We start from the raw sequence: 22,347 nt of genomic DNA, 5'->3' as shown, positions 1-22,347 counted from the left end.
TGGCTGTAAAGAATTTCTAAACAAGCAAGAACAAGCATGTTGTCGATCAGCTAATGAGAACAAGAGCTGGATAAAAGGGGATGGCAAACCCAAGCGAAGGGCACGGTATACCAATGAGCTGGCCATAGGCAATAGAGCTGTCAAGCTTTATTTGTTGTAGGGTTGTGACTGGAAGCTAAAGCAGCTAATTGTCATGCCTGTGTGATTGAGAGGGTGGGATTATTTCTGATTCCTAGTGGGAATCCCAGCATCCTGGCAGACCCTGAAAGTCCATCCAGTCCCAAGGCAGGGACAATTACATCTACGCTCTTCCTGACAGCAGTTTATTTAAACTCACCTTAAAGCTTTCCAGCAGGCAAAAGTTTTCCATAGGACAGGTTCCAGCACACAGCATTCATCCTAACACAGAGTTTCTCCTAACATTTAAGCAGAAAGATTAACCGTCCCGCAGTTCGAGCTGTTGATTATCACAGACATTAAGAACAGAGTAGTTTTGTATGCTCTGAAGCATTTTTTCATGTTCTTGAGGGTTATCAGTTTCTTGCCTTCTCTTCCCCTCTCCCTCATCTCATTCCTCTTTAGCCCAAACAACTTCAATTTATTCAGTCTGTCCTCACAGTTCATATTATCTGGATCTCTGTTGTGTGGCAGCATCTAGGGGAAGTCCCCCCTCCTCCTCCCCACACAAACAACAAACCTACTTTTGTGTCTCTGTCTGTCTACAGGACTTGATGGGTTGCCATTTGGGTGAGATGGGTGGGCTGCAGAGCATGTGGCCATCCCCGCTTCACAAGAGTAGGTGCTCACCTCTTACCAACCAGTACTCATCGGACGAGGATTTACACAACTGGAAGCCCTTTCCTTTCCTCCCTCCCTTTAAATCAACTTCTGAGCTAGTGCTGTAACAAGTCAGATGGTCATATGGCTCCTATTACCCTGGGATCCAAGCAAGGCCCATCACTTCATCTAACACCTTGTGAGCGGTGGCCGGGGATCTGATGTTTTGTGAAACCATGCATTTCACAGCTGATGAACCAGAAGGGAAAATCTGGTAGACTCCGTGTTTTATGAGAATGGGGAGAACAATGCTGTCATCAGATTGCGCTTAATCTTTCCCTCTTGGCAGTCCAGATGTAAGCAAGGTTGACATGCTGCATTGTTTCAGACTGTGCAGTGCTGTTGTGAATATGACTGTTCGCTCTGCAGCTGTCATTCAACGTGACACAAATGGGACAAAATCAAACTCTACCACACTTGAAAAACCCACCTGGTGGGTCCTCTATCTGACCAGTTTATTCTTCTTAAAACTCTTTTTCTGTGGTTTTCCTACACTGAGTGGCTGCATACAGGGAAAGATGCCCAGCAGGCTGACATTGACTAAAAAATGTTCATAAAATTCATATCCATAAGCAGTTCTAGGCAGTTCTCTTTGTCTACAGAAGTTTTTACCAACTGGCAATGGGAAATGGGATGTAGCAATGTCCACTTCCATGTTGTACTCTGCATTGATTTCATTAGGTTTACTTTGTACGGTTAAGTGAATCCCAGAAAATAATCATAGTTACTTATCTTTAATAATCATAGTTACTTATCTTTTGAAGATACACTGAACAATTTATCATGACTGCACTTACACTGGAGGAGACCTGAACCAATCACAGCATCCACCTTTTCACTCATGCCTGTAGGACTGAGACATGTTCACCAAATAGGTCTCTCCCTTCTCGGTGTAGGATCTGCTGCAAGGTTGACAGCCTGGGACTGCACAGCTCCTCAGGTCTGAGCTGAACACTAAAAAATGATCATCATCACCCTCAGCTAACGGACAAATCTCTCTGTATTATTCTGATTCTCCCTTACCAAGTCCCAGATCCCCTTTATCATGCCAGAAGTACTGTAGACCTTCCCCTACCATGCTGCCTGTGCCAGGAATTCAGGAATCTTGTGTCATACCCACTGCTCCCATCAGAAAATATGGAAGGAGCGTAAACCCCTCTGGCCATTCAAGAGCAGAAGTGACAGGTAGATTTTGAGTGCTTTTTTAAAATGACAATGTTAGTAATGCTTTCATATTGACTACACACATAATATGATTATATATGTGTGATATACACAAATTCATGTATGTGTGTCTTCATAAATGCAAAATTTCCTTGACAGATTAATTGGAATACATTGTATTTTTAACTTTCTGTTATATGTTTATGTATTTACACAGTAACCTACACATATTCGTAGGCATGCATGTGGCAGTGCAAGCACACAAATATATATGTATTTCTGCTCCAGATAAGCCAGTGTAACAAGCCAGACAGCAAGTGAATGTGCTTTGATATCAGAACCTCAGAACATTCTTACAGAACCACTTCTGGGTTTTGGGAAATGCTTTAAAATGGTCAAGCGTATCTCTGGTTTGTTGACATCAACAAGTATGAATTGGAGTCATTCTTTCCAGGAACTGTGCTCTTCTATTACGTCCTTGCGGTGTGCTACAAAACCAAGATGTGACTGGCCTGAGCTACTGGGGATCACATGTCTCTTATCCCACGAGCTGGAGTCCAGGGTCCACTTGTGAGCTCAGTCCCAGTGTACGTTAAGTTTTGATGTGCTCTCAGACATCGCTTTGGGATCTTGAAAGGCATACCCAGCGTGTCTTCAACTGCTGTCAAGTGCTAACCACTGGTAAGAAATTGTTATTTTGGGGGGCAGAAGGGATTGCCTTTCTGTGTGCTGTGTGCAAGATATCCTGCAGACAACACTCATGGGACATGGCTCATTAGTTGCTTCTGTAGCAGACTGATAATCCCCTGTGGGTATCACAGCACAGAGAGGGACACTTGGTGGAGTGCAGGTTCAATGTCATATTTCCCATGTCCTTATCCCAAAAAGTCTTTTGGCCTTATTCTGTACAATATCATCTCTGGAGAAACTCTTGTAACTGAAACTGAGCAGGACCAGGCTATTAACTATTTTATGTCTTTTTGTGTATTTACATCAATGTTTGCTATAGAGATCTGGGATGTTCTCTGCAGAGGTGGGCTTGTTTGTTTTAATTTTGACATTTGTTCACTGGATATCCTTGGAGTAGGCTGTTCTTAGTGGGAGAGTTTGGCCATTTAACGTATCCCGCACAGAAAACCTTTGGCACCTCTTTAAACAGAAAGCTGATGGAGTAAGAAAACCGAAGACCAGAACATCAATCCTCTTTCCCATGTGTCCTCTAATAACCCGGTCATAGGACCATTGCAACATACAATCCACCTACACTTGTCTTCCCACTGCAAAGTAGTGTCATTTTAGTCTCTTTGGCAAAGTCAGATGGGCAGGCTTGGCAGATGCCTGGCAGGTCAACATACTCAAGCCATTTTGGACAAGTGTATGAGGATTACAGTGAAAGGCGAAAAGAGTCTTGTAGATGTATTCTCCATGTGGAAGGGTATCCACCATTAGCCCTTTCTGTGATCAGCAGAGCACAACACTGAAGGAAAAGACTTCAGCCTAAAGTAACACTTGAGAGGTCAGTGACATGTACTGGCCTCCCCAGTGAAGGATGCGTGTTAAATAGAACAGACTCATGACAAACAGCTTTCCAGGTCCCAAAATCTGTGCCTCTCTTCCCTCAGATGAGATTCAGTGAATGTTAGCAGTGGATCAGCTGACCAGTCATAGAGCTCATGCAGTCTTTAGTCATTAGATATCTGTCCAAATCTTATTCCAGCTTCCTGAGTCTATATGTGGGAACTTTCTCTTGGCACAACTAAAAAACTAGGAGAAGGAGAGGGAAGAGTACAGCAAAAAAGGGGAAAAGGGTAATTTTTGAAGAACAGTGAAAGTTCAGTTAGATGTCAAGACCAAAAATATGTTTGTCTGACACCTTTTTAAAAAAGATCTCAAGCTCCTTCAGAAATGTGCCAACTGATCAACAAAGAAATAAGAGGATGATAACTAAGGCAGAGCAAGAAATATGACTAGAAAAACACCCAAGGGCAAGGCCTGGGTATGAATGCTGGGGGGTTAGCACAGAATCATATTCCCTGTTTGCGGGCTGAATTGTGTCTCTGTATCACAAACTGATCCATGGGCAGATCTGGATCTCCACGTGCTTTGCACACACTTGAACACTAACTTGGCTGCCGGAACTCAGCTCTCTTCACACCTCCATGGCTTCTTCAGCCAAGCAGTGCCTGGTGGAGGGTCCCCAAGGTTTCAAGAGTGTAGAGCAGAGCTAGCCCTTGAGTCCTGCAGCCCAGGACATTCCTGGCATTCCTCTGCCAGCCGGCTCTATGTGACTATTGTTCCCAAGCCCTTGCTCCAGATTGGGTTACAGCCCTTCACAGGGGCGGTTGAGTTTCACAACCAGGCCAGAAATTCCACTGCATGAAAAAGGAAGGTGAGTATTTTGGGAAGTGGCAGTAATGCTACACGTGTGACATCACAAGAAAAGACTCCATGTTCCTTTTTGATATCCCCTCTACTTATTAAAACAAGCAAAAAAAGAGCATCAACACCAAGTAAATTATTTGCTGTTAAAACGTTGCTGTGTAACGTTTCAAGAGTATGTTCGCATCCCATACACTGTGTGCCTTCTGCACGAATTCTATTCAGCTCCCTGGATGTATTGTGCAGTGTGGAAACATTGTGAGAAATTTATTTTTTCCTAATTCTGTCACAGACTCTCTGACCTTGGTAAAATCATTTATCCTCCCACTCAAAAAAAAAGGTACAGGAGAACACTCCCCACTCCCTTTTTATCCTCCTGTCACTTGTATGTATATTCTAAATTTCTTATGTTTTTATTTCTATATTTTACTTTTTTTAAAAATTTTTTTTTCTCCATTTCTGTAACTAGCAAGCTGGAATTCTGGTTTCTGCTGGGACTTCAAGATAGTCCTGTGACTCCAACGACAATGATAAATGATAGCAAGGTGTAAATTACTTTGATCATCATTGCAAAAGTGGCCTTTACGGTTATGGCCCAGAATTTTAAATATCTCTGGTAACAGAAAAAGAATAGAGAAATGAGTACCAGGGCCAGATCATGAGTCTTTATGGTTCATTTGAAGTTGTTGGTGCTCATCTGCAAGCAGGATTTGGCCTATAAGAAGCAGAAATGAGATAAGCTGAGTATATCTACTTTTGTTGAACAGAAAGTTCCAACAGAGGTCTTGCTTGATGAAGGCTGTTTCTTGTGATGTGGGATTTCCACCTTCATCTCCCTTCATCTCTTCATCTTCATCATCAGGAGATAACATAAGGTCAGAGCTTCCCAAAGCTGTGCTTAATGCTATAGTTGTGCATGTCCTGGGAACTTGCTCTGATGGACTCTGGCTTGGGCTTTGGTAATGACTGCGGTAGAGACAGCTACCCAGAAAACTCATGAGTGTCTGTTGCACATCACTCTGAGAGCATCGGAACTGTAAAGAGAGTCTCAGACTCAGTCTGGGACCTTTGCTAACCCCAAAGTTGCAATACTGCAGCACTTATCACAACTTCACAGCTTGAAATACAGTTTTGTTTGGCTGGAGCTCATTTCATATAACTAGCCATCCTGATTAGCCTTCCAGGCTTCTTGTTGGGTAAGTGGAGTGATATAGATGACTTTGAAAAGCAAGTAAGACAGACTTTCAAGAGAATGTGATAAATTACCCCTTTTCCATGGAAGTTTTTATATTAGTTCCTGAAAGGGAACCTGAATGGACAATAATACAAAAGAATACGTGTACTTAGGGGGAGGGAGGAAAGAGGGGAGGATGACTTGTAGATCCAGTGTGGGAGCAAGCTTGGCTTTCACATTCATGTCCTGCCTTTTCGTGTCTTCAAATAAGGAAAGAGTCAACTTCAGGCCCTGACTAGAGATTTTTTTTGAGGTTGAAAGCAAGAGTCTTAATTACATAAAGTATTTAACAGTGGCCAATGCTCAGACTCTGGAGGTGACTGGAAAACTTCAGTTTCTGGAGCACTTCAGAACAAACTTTGCTTTAGGAGGTTTGACCTGCCACTGTGATTCATCTACTTCGAGACAAAAAAAAAAAATCGGTGTTTGATGGTGGGTCTGGGTGAAGATGCTTCCCAAACTACCTACCACATTCCCTTCAGTGTGTGATACATTGGTTTAATTTAAGTGGCAAGAATTTATGCTACAGATTTCCTTGCACGTGACTGTGCAGAGAGAGGAGTGGGATTTTCAACTTTTTATGGATGAATCCATTAAGGAGGCTGTATGATTAATTATCTCTTGTGTCCAGCACCAGGTCAGAGAAGTCTCCTGACATGTCCTCTTCTCAGACTTTACTGTGAGTCCAGATAAATTGCCTTTCTTTTTTTTTCCTGTGTCCATCACTGGCCCCTTTTGGGTCATTTCCCTAGTATAGAGCTAGTTCTCTGTGAATTCACTTCAGGTTGTTAGAAGAGGGAAGCTGTTACTTACAGTCCCTGGGACTGTTTTTCAGTTAATGCCACTGAAAACAGCACAGCTTGGAAGAAAGGAAGAAATCCACCTTTGCCCACCAGTTGCGTTGCAGCTGTCTTTGGTAGTGGTTTACTAACAACTTGAAATGCTCAGCTTTGAAATTTAACAGCAGCCACATTGCAGTACAAGTGGGGACAGTCAAAGGCTGTAAAAATAGTTGCAGTGCCATATGAGCTGCTGATCTCATACAGTACCAAAAAAGAGAGAACGAAGGAGCAGAAAGGAGGAGAGCAAAATGCCACAGCCCCATTGAAATCAGCCGTGTGGATCTCGTTTTCCTTATAATGGGCTTTATAAAGTTGAAAACACAAGGTAATGATGAAATGGTGAGGGTAGTGGGGACTTCTGGATAAATCAGCTTGGATCTACCACTTTTGCCTTCAGCATCTGCTCTAGGATCTGCAAGGTCACCCTGAAAAGAAGTATTTACTTGCCTGCTAAGTAACCAGTGATCAGGGTATGGGTAGTAACCTGTTGCCAACCTGTCAGTCGCTGACGCTGATCATTTTACTTTGTCCCTGAGAAGATCATGAGTTGAACTGGTCGTACCCATGAGTATTCAAAGGAGAAGAGTTCTCAGACTCTCTTGAGAACCAGAGACAAAGGCATAAAATCCTGTGATGGATAGAGGCTGGGGGTAGGTATACTCCTTTTGGAAATAAAGGAATGCATTATTTTATTCCTTTCCTGAAAAGAAAATTGAAATATCCTACTGGGGATGAAATGGGCTGTACGAGTATGGAAATGTGGAATTTCCTTACTTTAAGCATGTGAAAGTTAAGCCTCCAATGTGAATGGCTGGGACTTCCTTTGCCAATACATATAGTGAAAGAAAAGTCTAGAAGGACATTCATCCTACCTTATATAAAGACCAAAATTAGGAAAAAAACACCATCTAGGAGTGTTTCTTCATTTTGACAAAGAAAAGGCACAGCTGATCACTTGTCTAAAAGCTAGACATTTCATTGATGCTGAAGTTAAATGACATCACTCTCCCCTAACATTTCTAATAGGAATTAGATGATTTTCTGAAGAACATAAAAATCCATACTTAAAAGAAGTAGGGTATCATGAAGTCTGCAAAATAGCTGCTAATTAGTCCTTTTAATTGACTTGTAACACTTTTTACTTTCAACAATCAGCTGAAGGAACCTGTTGATTTTTGCAGACTTTTACTGTCTCTGCATCAGGACTTAAAAAGTTTGCTAAGGCTGTAACACAGAAAGAATTTAATTTCTGTTCCTCGTCCCATGGTACCTAAATAGTCTCAGGATCCATTATATACTAATTTTCTACTAAATCCCACATGTAGCAAGAGCAAGAACACATTTTCACTGGGTTTTGTGTCACCAGTGCTGCTTTGCTGCTTGGTATCTTCAATGTTACATTTTCTGTATAGGTTCAGCTTTTTTTTGTCTTTTCTTTTTTTTCCCGTCCTCCACCCCAGCCTGATGAAGAGCAAACATGTGTTCTCCTGATCCCAATAGTCAGAAAGTAAATGATGGTTACTGCCAGACAATCTACTATTCTGGTCCATATGCACAGCTGGTATAAATCAGCATAGTTCCATTGAAGTTAGTGGAACTCACTGATTTATAGCAGCTGAAGACTTGGTCCAAAGGCAGGCATTTGCTCTTCTTTTGAGCTGATATTCCTATAGGGAGCAGTGGTAATATCGGTCAGACAATTCACCCTGAGGAAATTGGGAGCAGCAACAGTAATCTCAGAGAAAATTCTCTTTTTTACCTTTATTTCTGTCCTCCTCCACCTTTCCTCACAGCAGCTTCCCATCAGATGTACACCCCCTCAGTTGGCCCACCACATCCCTCTCTCTCCAAGTGGATACAACCCCTTCTGTTCTTCCTTCCCATATCTTGTCTTGTTTTAACGACTCAGGTGTTAAGGCATGGATGGAAAAACTGATGAATTCTACAGCTGACAAAAAGTAGGGAGAGAAAGAGATTTCTTGGAAGTTCCCTGTCTGGTATTCTTTTTCTTTTTTTTTTTTTTTTTCTCTTTTTTTTCTCTTTTTTTTCTCTTTCTTTTCTCTTCTTTTTCATTAACTATCTTTGAAATGCCACCGCTGTTTGAAAATTTCTGACTTTCTGTTTATAACTTGGTTATATTAAAGTACAGAAGTTGAGTAGCATATGAGCAGATGTGGTTTGGAGCTTGCTTTCTTCATCAACAGCTGACAACACATCTGCTGTGCTGGGGACTGAAGAAGCAGAAAAATAAATTGTCGTCTGCTTGCAAATCTTCTAAAAACACTTTTTCTCTGTTCTCTGGGGAAGACACTCAAGCTGTGGCCATCTTACAACTCTAAGGACAGCATTCCTTATTGGGAAAAGTTGCACAACCACTTTTGGTTGGAGAGAGAACATCTTTGATGTGCTCTCAACTTCTCATTTAAAGATGTCTGGAGAGTTTCCATCAATGGTTGTTTCTGAAGAGAGAATTGAAGTTTAAACTCAAAGATTAATTTTATTTTTATTTTTAACAGGAAAAAACCCCCAACCTACTTGTGCGGGGGGGTGTTATTCTGTTGTGAAGTCAGATATCTGAAAACTGATATGTTTTGGCCTCAAATAGTTCAGTTCAAATGTCCCACAACACTATTTCATGAAAATTGTTAACTTTTCTCAGGTCATCATTTTCCTCAGAAAGAGGCAATTCGCATTCTCTATACAATCTCCTCTACTTGGTCTGAGGGGGAGTGTGGCAAATTGCCGAAAATGGAGTAAGATTGCTCGATAATCTCATCTAGGCTCCCCTTCCCATGAAAGGTTGGACCAGATGATCTTTTGAGGTCCCTTCCAACCTGGGCTGTTCTATGATTCCAGTAAAACTGGACAGACAGACTTATGAAGGACCAGAGAATCATGAGGCACCATGGCAGTACTCCCAAATTTAAACAATTCAGATTTTGGCCAGAATATTTTGTTTTCACTTATATTCTATTTTTCTGGTTCTTAAATCCAATTTTTTTTCTGTGGGAAATGTCTTGATGAGCTCTGTTCTCTTTGAGGATGGTCCCGGTCCATGTCTCAGGAGAAAATTATCATACCCTGATGATCAAGAGAATTTTAGAAAATTCACAGCTAGCCCAGCCGCTCGTGTAGGACTCTAGGGTGACTCTGGAATAGCTTTTTGGCACTGAGATCTGCTGCTAACATCTGTTGTGAGCTTGACTGAAAAATTGAAGAGCACTCCCCCCCCACCCCCTGCCCTTCAAAACCTATTAATAGGAAGAGGGATTTTTGGTCAGGGTTTTTTTGCAGCTGCTGGGCCTCTAGGGATTCTCATGGAAGAGATGAATGGGGGATTTAGGGCAAGATTAGCTGCATTGATTTGGCTGTTTGCAGAAGGATTTACAGGGCATTGGAGTATCTTTAATCCATGGAATTGATCCAAGACATCCACCCAGCAGTGGTTAGCCAGCCCTGAAGGTACTTAGAACGCATACCGTACCTCCCTGTTTTGCCTTGACATTGTATATTTAAATAAAGATAAGCATACATATATGCAGTAATCGCATAGATGGGGCTGTTGCCTGCCATCTATGCTACGTTGTGATGAAAAAGCAAAGTGAAGAACTGCCTAAAGCTGTGAGAAAGGGCTGATCCGTTAGAGTATTTTAGTCATCAATAGGTCTACACAAATAAACTAAACAGCACTCAGGAGGGAATGTGCCATGGGTGTAGAAGAGGAACAGACAGGTAGGAGACTGAATAAAATCCCGAAGTATTTAAGTGGGATTTTTTAGCATTGCCAGAAGCCTCCCCTCCAAACAGAACTGACAATTTACAAAAAGTGGCAGGATACTGCAGCCACTTTGATTTTGACAGAAGTGCAAAGGATATTTTCAGTGAACTGTGTCAAGCCAGCTGTATCGTGAATATAATTTATCATGAATATACAAAAACACATATTGAGATAAACTTTGTATGAGAGTATGACTACTGAATTTTGGCTGAGAATCAGACTGAGGTGAGCTTTCAGCCACCTTTCTGGATCATCTTTGCTGCTACTTCGCTAATGTCTTTTTATTCAGAGGACAGCTGAGGGGAAAAAAAAAAAACCAACCCACCAGCAAACCCCACAACCATGGCTGATTTGTGGAATTCGGAAGAGAAAGTGAAATATGACTCTCCTTGTTCTTATGGTCTCTTCTTATCTCGCAGAGGTGGAGGTGACAAGATCCCAAGCTGCTGTTGAGCTGCTGCTGGCATCTTGATTGCCTGATATTTTCCAGCGCTGTTTTCAGTTCAGGAATAAGACCTGGTGGCTTTTTCAAATGTTGTGTAAAACACACTCATGTGCTCAGGCTGGTGCCTGCTTGGATGCTGTCCTCGTGGTTACGGCTGCTCTCAGAACACACGCTAATTTGCACTACAGTTTTGCTGCTTTGAATTAGCAGAACCCAGAATTTCCTGGGTCTGTGCTGGCTCCTGCGATGTCAATCGAGAAGTCTGTCGTGGGGGAACATGGTGAAATTGCTCCCTGGTATTTCTTTGGGTCTGTAGAAAGCTCTTACAATTCTCCAGCCATGACTCATTTCAATGCAGAAATCAATGCAGCAAAACTTTTTACAGGGCATGAAAACAATGCATGATTTCTGTTATTTCTTTGCAGAAATATCTACAGCTCGCAAAGTTTACAGGGATCACATATTCTGATCAGCAGGGACATCAGACACTTTCCACACTTAATTCTTGTTTGCCCTGGGCAGAAAATGGGCAAATGAGAAATAGAAACCTGCAGAAAAACCTGTACTCCAGGGCTTTGCAACATGAAGGAAATCTCAAAGGATGGAATTCGGCCCAGGTAGGGTTCATCTCACTTAATATAGGTGTCTACAATGTAAATATCTTTATGTGAACTGTGTGGCTCTGCTCCCATCACAGTCAACAGAGATCTAGTCCATATATTCAGTGTGAGGGTGATGCATCTCTTTCAGCCGTAGGTATCTATGGCTTCACTCAGTTGCTTAAATGCAAGTATCTGGTGTCATTTGAGACGCCTCTGCCTGCAATGGCCTCTCCAGAATCGTGTGGGTGTCCTGTAGTTTAATGATTCACAGGGGATGGGATTAATTTGCCTACATAAGTGTTTCTAGAGCCATTTCTGATACCCTATGGTGTCTGAGACACGTATGGAACTGGCAGGTATGCTGTTATGGCACAAACCCTATGGGAGACTGAGGCCCTTCTGCAACTGCAGCTGAAGGCCAGGTGGGGTCATCTAGTGCATCGCTGTTGCATTTCCAATGCAAACAAATCCCACCTTATAACCCAGGGACCCAATATACGTTTCTAACTTAGGGAAGCTGAACTGCTCCCCTGGCTGCACTGGTTACAGTGAGTAGATCAATATGTTGGTAAGCTGCCATCAGAAACGTCTTCCCCAGGTGACCACACAAACATGGATTGGGACTGGTGGGTTCCATCAGAGTGGGTCTTGTGGCTTTTGTGAACTGAAGAGAATTGGCAAGACTAGAGTCTGGTCTGGGCAGAGTGAGTAGACAGATCTCTGCAAAGCTTCTAATGGAGACACATCCCTTCTCTACTACCGGCATTGATGAGAATTGAGTTTCCTGGAAGGTGACACACTGCAGGGAAAAATGCAGTTCTCTAGGCTGTCCCTGAAACACTGAAACACCAAAATACCTCACCAGCTTGGTCAGAAGCAGCTCAAGGCTCCTGTCACAGACAATGTTCCCAAAATGTCCTCTTTGATTAGAGGAATGAGATTTGCTTCCCTTTATCCAAAAGGCACAAATTACCATTACTGTGACAATCACGCTATTGAAGTGATGCATTTATTACTGTAATAAATACTGTGGAATTGCCTGAAACCTGGAATCAGAAAGCAGGCTCTCATTCAGGTAGGACCTGGAACTGCACACTATGGTGCACAGACACAAAGCTCAGCCCTTCTCCATTCCCCCTCCAGTCTCTCCAGGATCCCCAACTGTTTTCACTTGCTGAAGCCATGGGGGAGACAGCAGCTTAACGGGGGTGGCCAGCTTTCTGCGTAGTATTCATGTCACACTTCAAAGCTGCTTGTGTACTGCCAGTAAGGGATGTGCCATGATTTGGGAGCAGGTGGGCAGGATAAAGCACAAGCATTCTTCCAGCAAAGCCACTCGGGGAACCGAGGAGTGCAGAGAGACAGGCACTGGGGGGTCAGGCTGACAGCGGTGTCGGGAAAAGCAGGTCTCAAAGGGGTTTGAATGGTAGATTATCAGGCTGATGTAGTAAGTAAAACAAAGAGATTTATGATTCAACTGATATTTATTTGAAATGCCAGCATAGATCCCCTTTTCAAATACATTGTGTTTTAGTGGGTGGTTGTCTTGTTACAGGGGATGATGGTTTTTTTTGGAAAAAAAAAAAAAATCTAGGCAATGTGGAAGTGACCGTGTCTCAGAGTGACCTCCTGATTTAGAAAAATGACGTAAGCAAATGCAGATCTGAAAATTGTTAAATCTGCTTTGCTTCGAAGGGGGGTTATTTAAATCAAAGTGAGGCTAGGATTAGAAAAGCTTCAAATGGATACCCTTATCTTAGTTATTTTAATAGGAATTTGGCATTCAAGTCCCTAAAATGGTCCGGAAAATCTCAGCCATGAGGATGTACTTACAGACACGCAGTGCGATCCCAGACCGTGTGTGTGTGTGTGTGCGCGTGCGTACGCACGAGTGTGTTTTAGGTGCATTCTGCTATAAGCAATACTGGTTCTTTGCACCTTCCCAGGAGAAGACCAGTGTGTGATCTGAGGCATGAATTCTCCCCTGCTCTAGCTGACATGTTGATGGTCAACCTCCCATATAGTTCTATCCTCATGTCTAAATATAAATCTGTGCTTGTCTTTTAACGAACCGCAGCACAACAAAGGCCAGGGGTGCCGTCCAGGCTGAAAGAGAGACACTGCAGCGAGTGAGCTGGGAGGGTAAGTGTCAGCATCGCTCTGGGGAGGATAAAACCCATCGATGGGACCTCCCCCTTATACATGTACGCGTACACGTACACGCATGCACACGCACACCAAAAATGTTTGACCCAGTGCCAGCCTCGGCCCTAAAACCCCCAAACTCTCTTTCCATTTAAGTGCTAATCGCAACAATGCCATATCCGATGGCTCTAAAATAGCCGGGTAAATGTCTTGTCCTTTTATAGCAGTGGCCTATTGTAAGCTCTGGCATGTGACAGGTCTGAGAGTGACACAATGTGTGACTTCAAGAGACTGGACAGGGATAAAGACCTGTGTGCGCTGGTGATTTTTCCTGCAGCAGCCACCTCTTTCCCGTCTGTCTGTCTGTCTCCTTCTCTCCCTTTCTAAAGCAGCCCACCAGCAAACCAACATGCCTCCAAAGAAGCCCGAACCTAAGAAGGCCGAACCTAAGAAGGAAGAACCCAAACCAGCACCTAAACCAGCAGAACCAGAACCCAAAAAAGAAGTTGAATTTAACCCAGCTTCTATTAAAGTACGTATCTTTTGACCTGGAATGGGAGGAAGCAGGCTGGTGGGGCTTGGGTTGGTGGTGGTTCTGGTGGTGGTGTATTCAGTGCTGCGAGATGACATTCTCCAAAAATAGCTCTTGGTTTTGAGCAGAAAGTGAGTGGCAAAGGCAATTGCCACAGGTGGAGTAAGAGTGGGAGCAAAGTCACTGGGGGCTCTGCTAAACAGAGAAGCTAAAAGCTGAATCTTACTTTATCTGAGGATGTTCAGACCTATTTGTCCTTTCTTATCCCCAAAGTAGCAAATTTTATTGCATACAAGCTTCACTGACCTCAGTGGGAAACTTATTGCTCTTCTGCTGGCAGTATTGCAGGTAGATGCCGGGAAGGCTTGACTGTACTCAGGGCTGACCACTGACTAACCAATGGCCAAGACTAGATTGTGGGCTTGGAGCGGGCTTGGAGCATGGGTTGAATTCATTCCTCTCTGCCTGGAATGCACCACTTTGGTAGACATCACCAGCCTGGGACTTCCTTAAAGTGAGCCAGTGACACCTCCTGTGGTTTTCCAGAAAAGCCCAACTGAATGGCAAAGGAACTGTGTGCTTATGTGTGTGTTTTGGAAGGCAGAGAGAAACTTGGGCAAAAATCCAGGTTTCCTGAATGACCTGCTGCTCGCAGGTTCTGCCCCAAGGATTCCTCCAAAGAGCATGAGCCTTCGCCTCCTCCTTCTCCTTTAGGGAAGTCTCTGCTGCAAAGAGTCACTGCTAATCTCAGCAGGGTTTGCTGAAGTCTTGCTTAAATGTGTGAGGACAATATTGTGTTTTGAAGGCCATTTCAGAAATAGGTTTTGAGAGAATTTGGGGTCATTAATCCTGACCTGCCTAACTGGCATCACATTGCCCTTTTAGTGAACCACTCCATTGACAGGGAACTGCCAATGTTTAGGAAACACCCAAGATTTTAAAGCTGTGAAGTAGGTAATTCCAGTGAAATGAAGCTGGAGATCTGTTTCTCTTTGAAATGTTTTTTTCCATGGGAATTGACCCTTCAGCAGTTATCTGAAAATTTATTTCAAAAGAAATTTCTCTCGGAGAATGGTAAGGAGAAAGAAATTATATATTTCTGTGGAAATGACCATGAAATGGACTATCAAAGAATGACCTCTTGACTTATAAAAATGCTATAAACAAATAAAGACCTAAAAATTACTAGTTCCCTTTTGCTCCTTCTGCGCCACACACGTTCACAGGCAACGTCAGAGACCCCTGCATGCTTCTTTAGGAACAACTTTCCCATATTGTTTGCACAGTAAATACCCCATGACGGTTAGACACTACAAGACATAGCAGGATTTCTTTGCAAGGCATTGTCCTTTTGGAATTGTCCTTTGGGAAAAGGCGTTGCCCTTGGGGAAAAAAAGAGGAGCTTTGCAGCATCTCACAGGTTTCTTTCTCATGGGGCTTTGGAGCAGACATGACTGGATGTAAATGAGCATTATTTTGTTGATTAGTTTAAAGCAGCCAGATTCTTTCCTGTTTCTTACAAGAAATTGAGCAACCAACAGGGGAGTTCTGGTGATCACCTGTGTTTAAGGTGAGCCATAGGACATGAGACAAGACTAGATAATGCCAAAGAGGAAAGTGGACAGAGATCTGCCATCCACGGCAGCAGCTCCTCAGAGCTGAGGCAAGGGATAAATGTTTCTGGGACCCTCTCTTGTTAGCTCAAAAAGTAGTTTCCACCTCAGGAAAACACAGAAACTATGTGAGAAAAAGGAATAAGTTACTCTCTCTCTTCAGTGTGCCTCCTGAGCACACTGCAACAGGTCTCATGGGTGGCTTGTAAATCACAGGCTGCTGAAACCAATTGCTTCTTCCACATGGGACTGACTCCTGCAGCTGGGGATTTCTAACAAAGGAAGCACTGAAAGTGGGTTTGTTCTTCCTTGAATCATAAAGACCTTGAAAATCTTTCAGTTTAAATACTGGTGAAAAAAAAAGAAATCATTTGTAACTATATCAAGAAGAAGTCAGATTACAAGGAATTCGGTTTTGGGCTAGTTTTTGGAATAATGACACCAGAGTTAGTGCTGTGCTCTGAGAAGGACTTCCACTGTGACCTTGGGCAACGGGTACGTGGTGGGATCCAGCTCTCTGCTAATGTCTCTGTACTTAACATTCCTGCACTGTAAAAGGAGGAGGGGGCAATTGCAACAACTTCTCTTAGAGGGCACAGATACCTTCAGCTGGGATGCCATGACATTGTGGTAATATTCAGCTGGGATACTATGACATTGTGGTATGAAGGGCAGCTCAGTCCAGTAGAAAGATGAGTTGTTATTAAAAAAACCCCAAACCCCAAACTCCAAACCGGTACCACTCAAAAAATAGTCATGCATCTTTGCAGTCACCACAATTTCAAAATCATCAAATACGTTTTCATCCAAATGGGATTTGAAACCAATTCATTTCTACATTTTTTTTTAAACTTACTCACTCTGCACACTTATTCATGCAAATTCTTATTTTTCCCTCTACTGCAATTTGCAGTTATGGACTCTTATCATGTTTTTTAGAGTGATACAAAATATAGATTGAGTTACTAAAAAATAAGTAAATCCAGTACTCCTGTGATAACGTCTCTTCATCTCTGCAGGCACTATTCCATTATCTACTATGTACAAAATTGGACTAGGGAAAGCATTGGTAGATGCAGGGTTTGGGTCTGTCTGTTTTTTTTTTTTTTTCCAGAGCTCGTAGCAAGGGGAGATGATATTATCTAGAGAAGTTTTCCTGGGAATTTTTCAATTAAATGTTTTTCATCAAAAATGCTTTTGTCAAAATTGGAGCTATTTGTGCACAAGGGCTTGGTCTGGCAAATATACGGCTTCCTGTTCCATAAACCTAGCTCTGGTGGAGCTCAGGCCATCTGGTGTAGATCAGAATACCTCCCTAGATCATTGTACAACATTTGAAAAAAATGCTTTAATGAGTTTTGAAATTCTCCAAACACCCCATTTCTGCATTCCAGGATGAAACTCGTTCTTGTTTTCATGTGGAAGATAATCTATAGTTAAAAAAAGGTAAGGAAAACAAACTTGTGTCAAAACAAAATGTTAAAAATGATCAAAATGCATCTTTTGATGGGAACGTCTCAAATTATCAATATTTATTCTCAGACCTTATTGTGCAATTTTGTATTTGGAATTTTTAAACTTTTTTTTTAGACACTAAAAAGTCTCAAAATGAAAATATTTCTGTGGAAGAGAAAAGTACTTCTTGTTTCAATTTTCCTGACTGTTTGTAGTCTGCTGTTGCGGTAATGGTCTAAGAGCCTTATTTTGCACTCCAGAATCACATTAGATTTTCCCATTGTCTTTTTCTTGCCGCTTCACGGTCTCAGTCTGTATTGGGTCTGTATTGGGATGTCAGTTACAGTGGCCTCAACGTGAGGTACCTCTCCTTAAGTAAATGCAGTTATTCCAAAATTTTAATGTTACTTGCATATACATTCCCACGGAATTTGGCACAGTATTTAGAAAATTTCAAAGTAGATTGGGTGCGATTGAATGTTGTTTGCAACTCATAGACAAGAGCTTTTGGGCGGTTTTGTGTATCTGTTTTTCTGTAAGAGTTTGGCTGAGTCCATGAGGAAGTCTTGTTTTAAGAAAATGTTTCTCTAGAATGGCCCCTGAACCTCTTTACTTTGGGGAAAAGATTGTCCTGAAGAGATTTTGTAGCAATAAGGTTGTCTTTTCCATCTATCTAGTTCATTTCCACCTGAATGCTGTCTTTTAGCAGGGGGGCACATTTTGGCAGAAATATATTCTGCTCTCCTGAAAAACAGTAAGGCTGATGCAAACCAGGATTCATCTTTTATTGTTATGGACACAGAAAGTGGGACTGGCTCATCTAGCTCTAACCATTGGAAAGCTGATCATTGATCTTAAACAGATCATCTATAATCAGCAGAGAGAAACTTTCTAGAGGTTTATCCCTTGCAGCAGTGCTAAACACCTATATCAGGATGGATTGAGTCACCCTTGGGAGGAGCTGATCTGTTGATAAAGGGAGATGAGACAGGTATTTGGGTGCCAACATTTCAGCAGCTAAAGTTAGCCGAGATGATGTGTGCCCAAAGTCCAGTGAGTCCTGGGTACAAAAAGGCCACAGAGAGACAGCTGGTGTGAGGACCTGGAAGGGACACGGCTTACCATATAGAGTTATCCTTAATAACCACATTTTCCCGTGTCATCACTTGATATGCTTATTGTAGCAGCATGCAGTAATACAGGTGCCTGGGGAAAAAACCAGTCATCGTTTATTTTTGTGGAGTACTGTGATCTTGAAGCCATTTGAAACCTGTTCTCCCTAAAAAGCCCTGCAGGCTTCTGAACATCTGCAGAGATACTAAAAAATAAAAGCTTCTTCCCTTTTTCTGCAAGAAAAAATGTAAGAGCATCTGGGACGGGAGCAGCCAGGAGGGAAATACTCAGGCATCATGCAGCACCAGTAAAGATGAGACCCTGCCAGACTTGTCTGTTCAGCTCCAAAGCACCAAGCGTGCCACAGTGCGACGGCAGGGTCGTAGACAGGCAAACGTGCAGGCGTGCACGTGCGAGCCTCCGCCGCAGCGTGAAGCAGGGCTGAGCAGAGGTCAGGGCGGCTGCAGTCTGGGGGAAGGGAAGCCAACGTCTCTTGGGGGAGATGGATTGATTTTCAAGGAGAGAAATCCCATTTCAACAACAAATGTCCTGCTAGGTGAGATTGTCAGAGCAGTTTTGATGCCTTGCTGAAGAATTTATTCTGGACTGAAGTGACTGAAATGACTATTTCAGAGTGAGCTTCAACATGGGAGAAACGTACAGGAGTTAATATTGGACATACCTGCGAGAAGGGCTTAGATGGGGGACTGAAAAAGCAGGAGTTTGTGGATAAAAAGGATTTTGTTTGTTGGGTAAATGTGTTGCTTCAGTGTGCATGAGAGTGAAAAAATGCTCTGTTAAACATGTGGCTGTATTAAAGAAATTCAGTTTATGTGTGTACAAGTGAGGGTGAAGCAGCATATGACACCTTCGTGCCTTTGTGTATGAAGAGGTACGTGTGTGAGACAGAGGTTTTGTAGCCACGTTTTTGAGGAGTTTGTGTGTAATCCATAGCCGTGGGGTGTGTGCCCTGATTTCTTGAAGTTTTGTAGCTGTGTGAGAGGTCTTGAATGTACCTCTTATTCAGAGAGAGGAATTTAGCTACATCCCTGACTTCTGTAAGAAGAGAGGGGAGTGTTTGTGTGTGTGTGTGTGTGTGTGTGTGTGTGTGTAGGGGTGAAGGGTTTTGTAGGCAAAAAGGCTTCTTTGTGGATAAGTAAGTTGGTGTGTTGGCCCACTTGGGAGAGATTTGGGGTGTGCAAAAGAAGTATTTTATCTGGATGCATGAGGGAAACGGTATGAGCTCATGGGTGCACATCTCTTCTGGTGTGCAAGGCTCAGCAGCTGATGACCTTGTAGCTGGCTGGTGGCATGTGTGTAAGGTCCTTTGCAACATAGACCCATGGAAAGCATGACACAACAGGCGTTGCATAGGAAAGAGAGGGGCTTTTCTTGCCAGAAAAAGCCATTTGCTGGGCCAAGGTTAGGACGTCCTAGCACAGGCATGATTTCAATCAGCATATTGAAGAGCCCCTTCCCTCTGGTGCAGAGCCAACAGGAGCAGGTTTCTTCAAAGCCATTCACCAATCTGTTTCACCCCTGCTTTATGGTAGCAAAGCACATCTATGTCAACAGTGCGTCAGGTAGAAGGCGGTACAGAGCTGTGCCTGAGCCACCCACACAGGGCAGCACAGCACTCAGTGGGGGGAACATTTTTTTGAGTCTCGGAGTAGATGATGACTTGGGGCATACTAAGGGCATCCCAACTTTGGCTTGTCCGATTCAGAAGAAAGCCTGTCTGGATATCTCATGCAGGGCACACATACCATATCCAGTTTGGATGAAGAAATCGTGTTATGTTTTAGTCAGATGTAGGGGGGATGCAGGTCTTTTCCCAGTTTGAAACCTGTCAGGATATTAGATCTCATTGAGAGTTTGGCCAAGTCTTCCTTGAGAATGATGTGGGAACTCTTTACACGTGTATACCTGAGCCTCCAAGATCAGGCACCAAGACAGCTGAAGGTGGCCACCATATGCGTTCAACCCCCCAACACGCTCTCATCTTTCTCTCTCCAACCTGTTTTTTCCCTTGGTTTCATTCCTTACAGGTGCTACATATTCCCATTGTCATCACCATTATTATTATTGGCCTACAGTGCATCTTGGCAGAAATACTTTTAGAGAGCAATTTCCCTCCTGTGCTTACATATTTGAAGGTTTCTGAAGCGGGCAGACACCTGCCAGGCTAAACCAAACCCATGCTGGGCCTCTTTCTCTCAGTGGTTTCTTCCTGAGCCTTTCAAGCACAGAGAAATTTGAGCAGGGAGTCTTGAGGAGGCCCCAGGCAAAAACGACTAAAAGTTTAGCAAAGACAAGAGACCCCATTGCAAGCTCGTGGGAGTCAGTAGGAAATTTTTCCTTTTGCGTTTAATGGGATTTGCCTCTGACTCACCGTTGGTGCTATGGACCGGTGCTCTGGCAAGGTGTGAGAACTTTTGTAAGCTTATTGTGATTTATTTTTAATTTAGAGAGTGATGAATGCCTCTTAGGTATGTGCTCAAAAATTGCATTGATCTGGCAAAATATCTTCAGACGCATAGAGACAACTGCCTTTGCAGCATAATAACAGTACAAACTGCAGTAACTCCAAAGGAAGATTGCAGATGCCATCTATTTTGAATACCAGATATCTGTCTTAGGATAGGTTGGATCTTTATTTGAAAGTGGAAAAAGGCCAGCCTGGCTTCTAGGAAGGGAACCTAGACATTTAGCTTAGATGATACCCTTGGGATAGGCACAGAAGAAGAGCCAGAAAAGAATAAAATAGGAGAAATACCATTCAATTGGAATAACCAGGATAATCAGCGTCCTCTGCCCTGCTCAGCCTACACCAAATAAAAATATGGGGATAAGTGAAGGAGGCCAAAGGCTCCTGCATGATCTATTAGAATTTCATGTCACTGATTGTGGCGAGTACTTGTCATAGAGCTCAAGGCTGTTTAATCATCTAATCTGGCATCCTATATGCAGATTTTAACCCAGATGAGCTCTGTTGAGCCCAAAGATTTTGATTAGGGAAAAGCATTTTGGGCCTGATGAGAAAGACAGAAAGTAAGAAAAAAAGTGGGATTCACCTGCCGTATTTCAGACATCTACAAGTTAGATATTCAAGGCTGAGCTCTTCTGGCTCCCATTACAGTTGCTAAAGAGAAACAGGCACTTTCAGAAGTTCATTTATTTCACCTGAAGATGAGCATCTAAGGTAGATTGAATAAAGCAGTGGCAGAGAAGAGAGCCCACTGAACAGTAAGGACACTGAAGCCATGATCTGGATGCAGCGAAGAGCCCTGGCAGCTCATTTTTGTGCCCCAACTAAAGAGAACTGCAAATACTTGGTGCTCACCAGTAGAGCTGGACTGTGCTTGGATGCAAGCCAGTAAAACTATCTGTTTTGTATGGTGCTGTATAGCTCCACTAGTTTGGATTTCTATGAGTCTGGGGACTTTTCCAGAGTATAGACATTGGCTGCTGAATGTTAGGGATTCTGCCCGAGGCCCTACTCTAAAAGAAATGACGGACCTACTCCAAAATCCTGGCTCTGGACTCATCATGGAGGAGAACAGATCTGCAGGATCCTGAACCTGAGCAATCTCTATTGTGTCTGAAAGAAAATCCTGCACCCTCCCCATCCATCATCCCTCAAAGCTGGGGGGAATCCAACTTCAGTAGCCTGTGGTCCTTCCTGAGAATAACCTGACCTGAGGATTTCAGGTCATAGTGGGCAGCAATTGCTTTGGGTGGGAACTGGAAGAGGATCATCCTCCTGCAGACATCACCCTCCCAATTCAGGACAGCTAAAGTCTGAAGCATGGCACTTTTCCTCCATAAATGATGCTTTCTCCTACCCTGCCTCATGCCCTCTGCGTAGCGGGGGGTGCAGAGCTTTGACGTTACACACGTTGCACACACACACAAGCGTGCACGGGGAGGGGAGGCTCAGCTGGAGGATGCTGTCAGGGCTGTCAGCACAGTCTCTGTTCCCTCTCCGAAGCCTGCCTGCCTGTTGTGTGCAGCTACCACAGGTATTTCTCAGGAGTCAGTGGCTGAGACACGCTGCCTTGCATATAAAAATTAGGTAATGGTCAAGCTTATAATGCCCCATTAGCAATTTTCTTCAGTGCTTCTGGATGGACCCCAGAGATAAGCATAATTAAAATGCCATGCTGCCATAGCACGCTTCTAAAGGCAACTCTGCTCTTTTATTCTCT

At 43.1% G+C, this 22,347-nt stretch overlaps 1 protein-coding gene across 2 annotated transcripts in view; it reads left to right on the top strand.

The window, feature by feature from the left end:
* Positions 1–13,835: 13,835 nt before the first annotated feature.
* The window catches only part of MYL3 (myosin light chain 3), a gene marked incomplete at both ends in the record, with an annotated part of 32,831 nt that continues 24,319 nt past the window's right edge, over positions 13,836–22,347 (top strand). For both annotated transcript variants that reach the window (XM_082337260.1, XM_082337259.1), the window contains one exon: positions 13,836–13,958. In XM_082337260.1, the coding sequence (XP_082193386.1) occupies positions 13,836–13,958 (123 nt within the window). The remainder of the gene's footprint in view (positions 13,959–22,347) is intronic.

The sequence above is a fragment of the Platalea leucorodia genome (genome assembly GCF_965183815.1).
Source record: "Platalea leucorodia genome assembly, chromosome: 1".
Taxonomy (NCBI): Eukaryota; Metazoa; Chordata; class Aves; order Pelecaniformes; family Threskiornithidae; genus Platalea; species Platalea leucorodia.
This window is presented reverse-complemented; position numbering and strand designations above follow the sequence as displayed.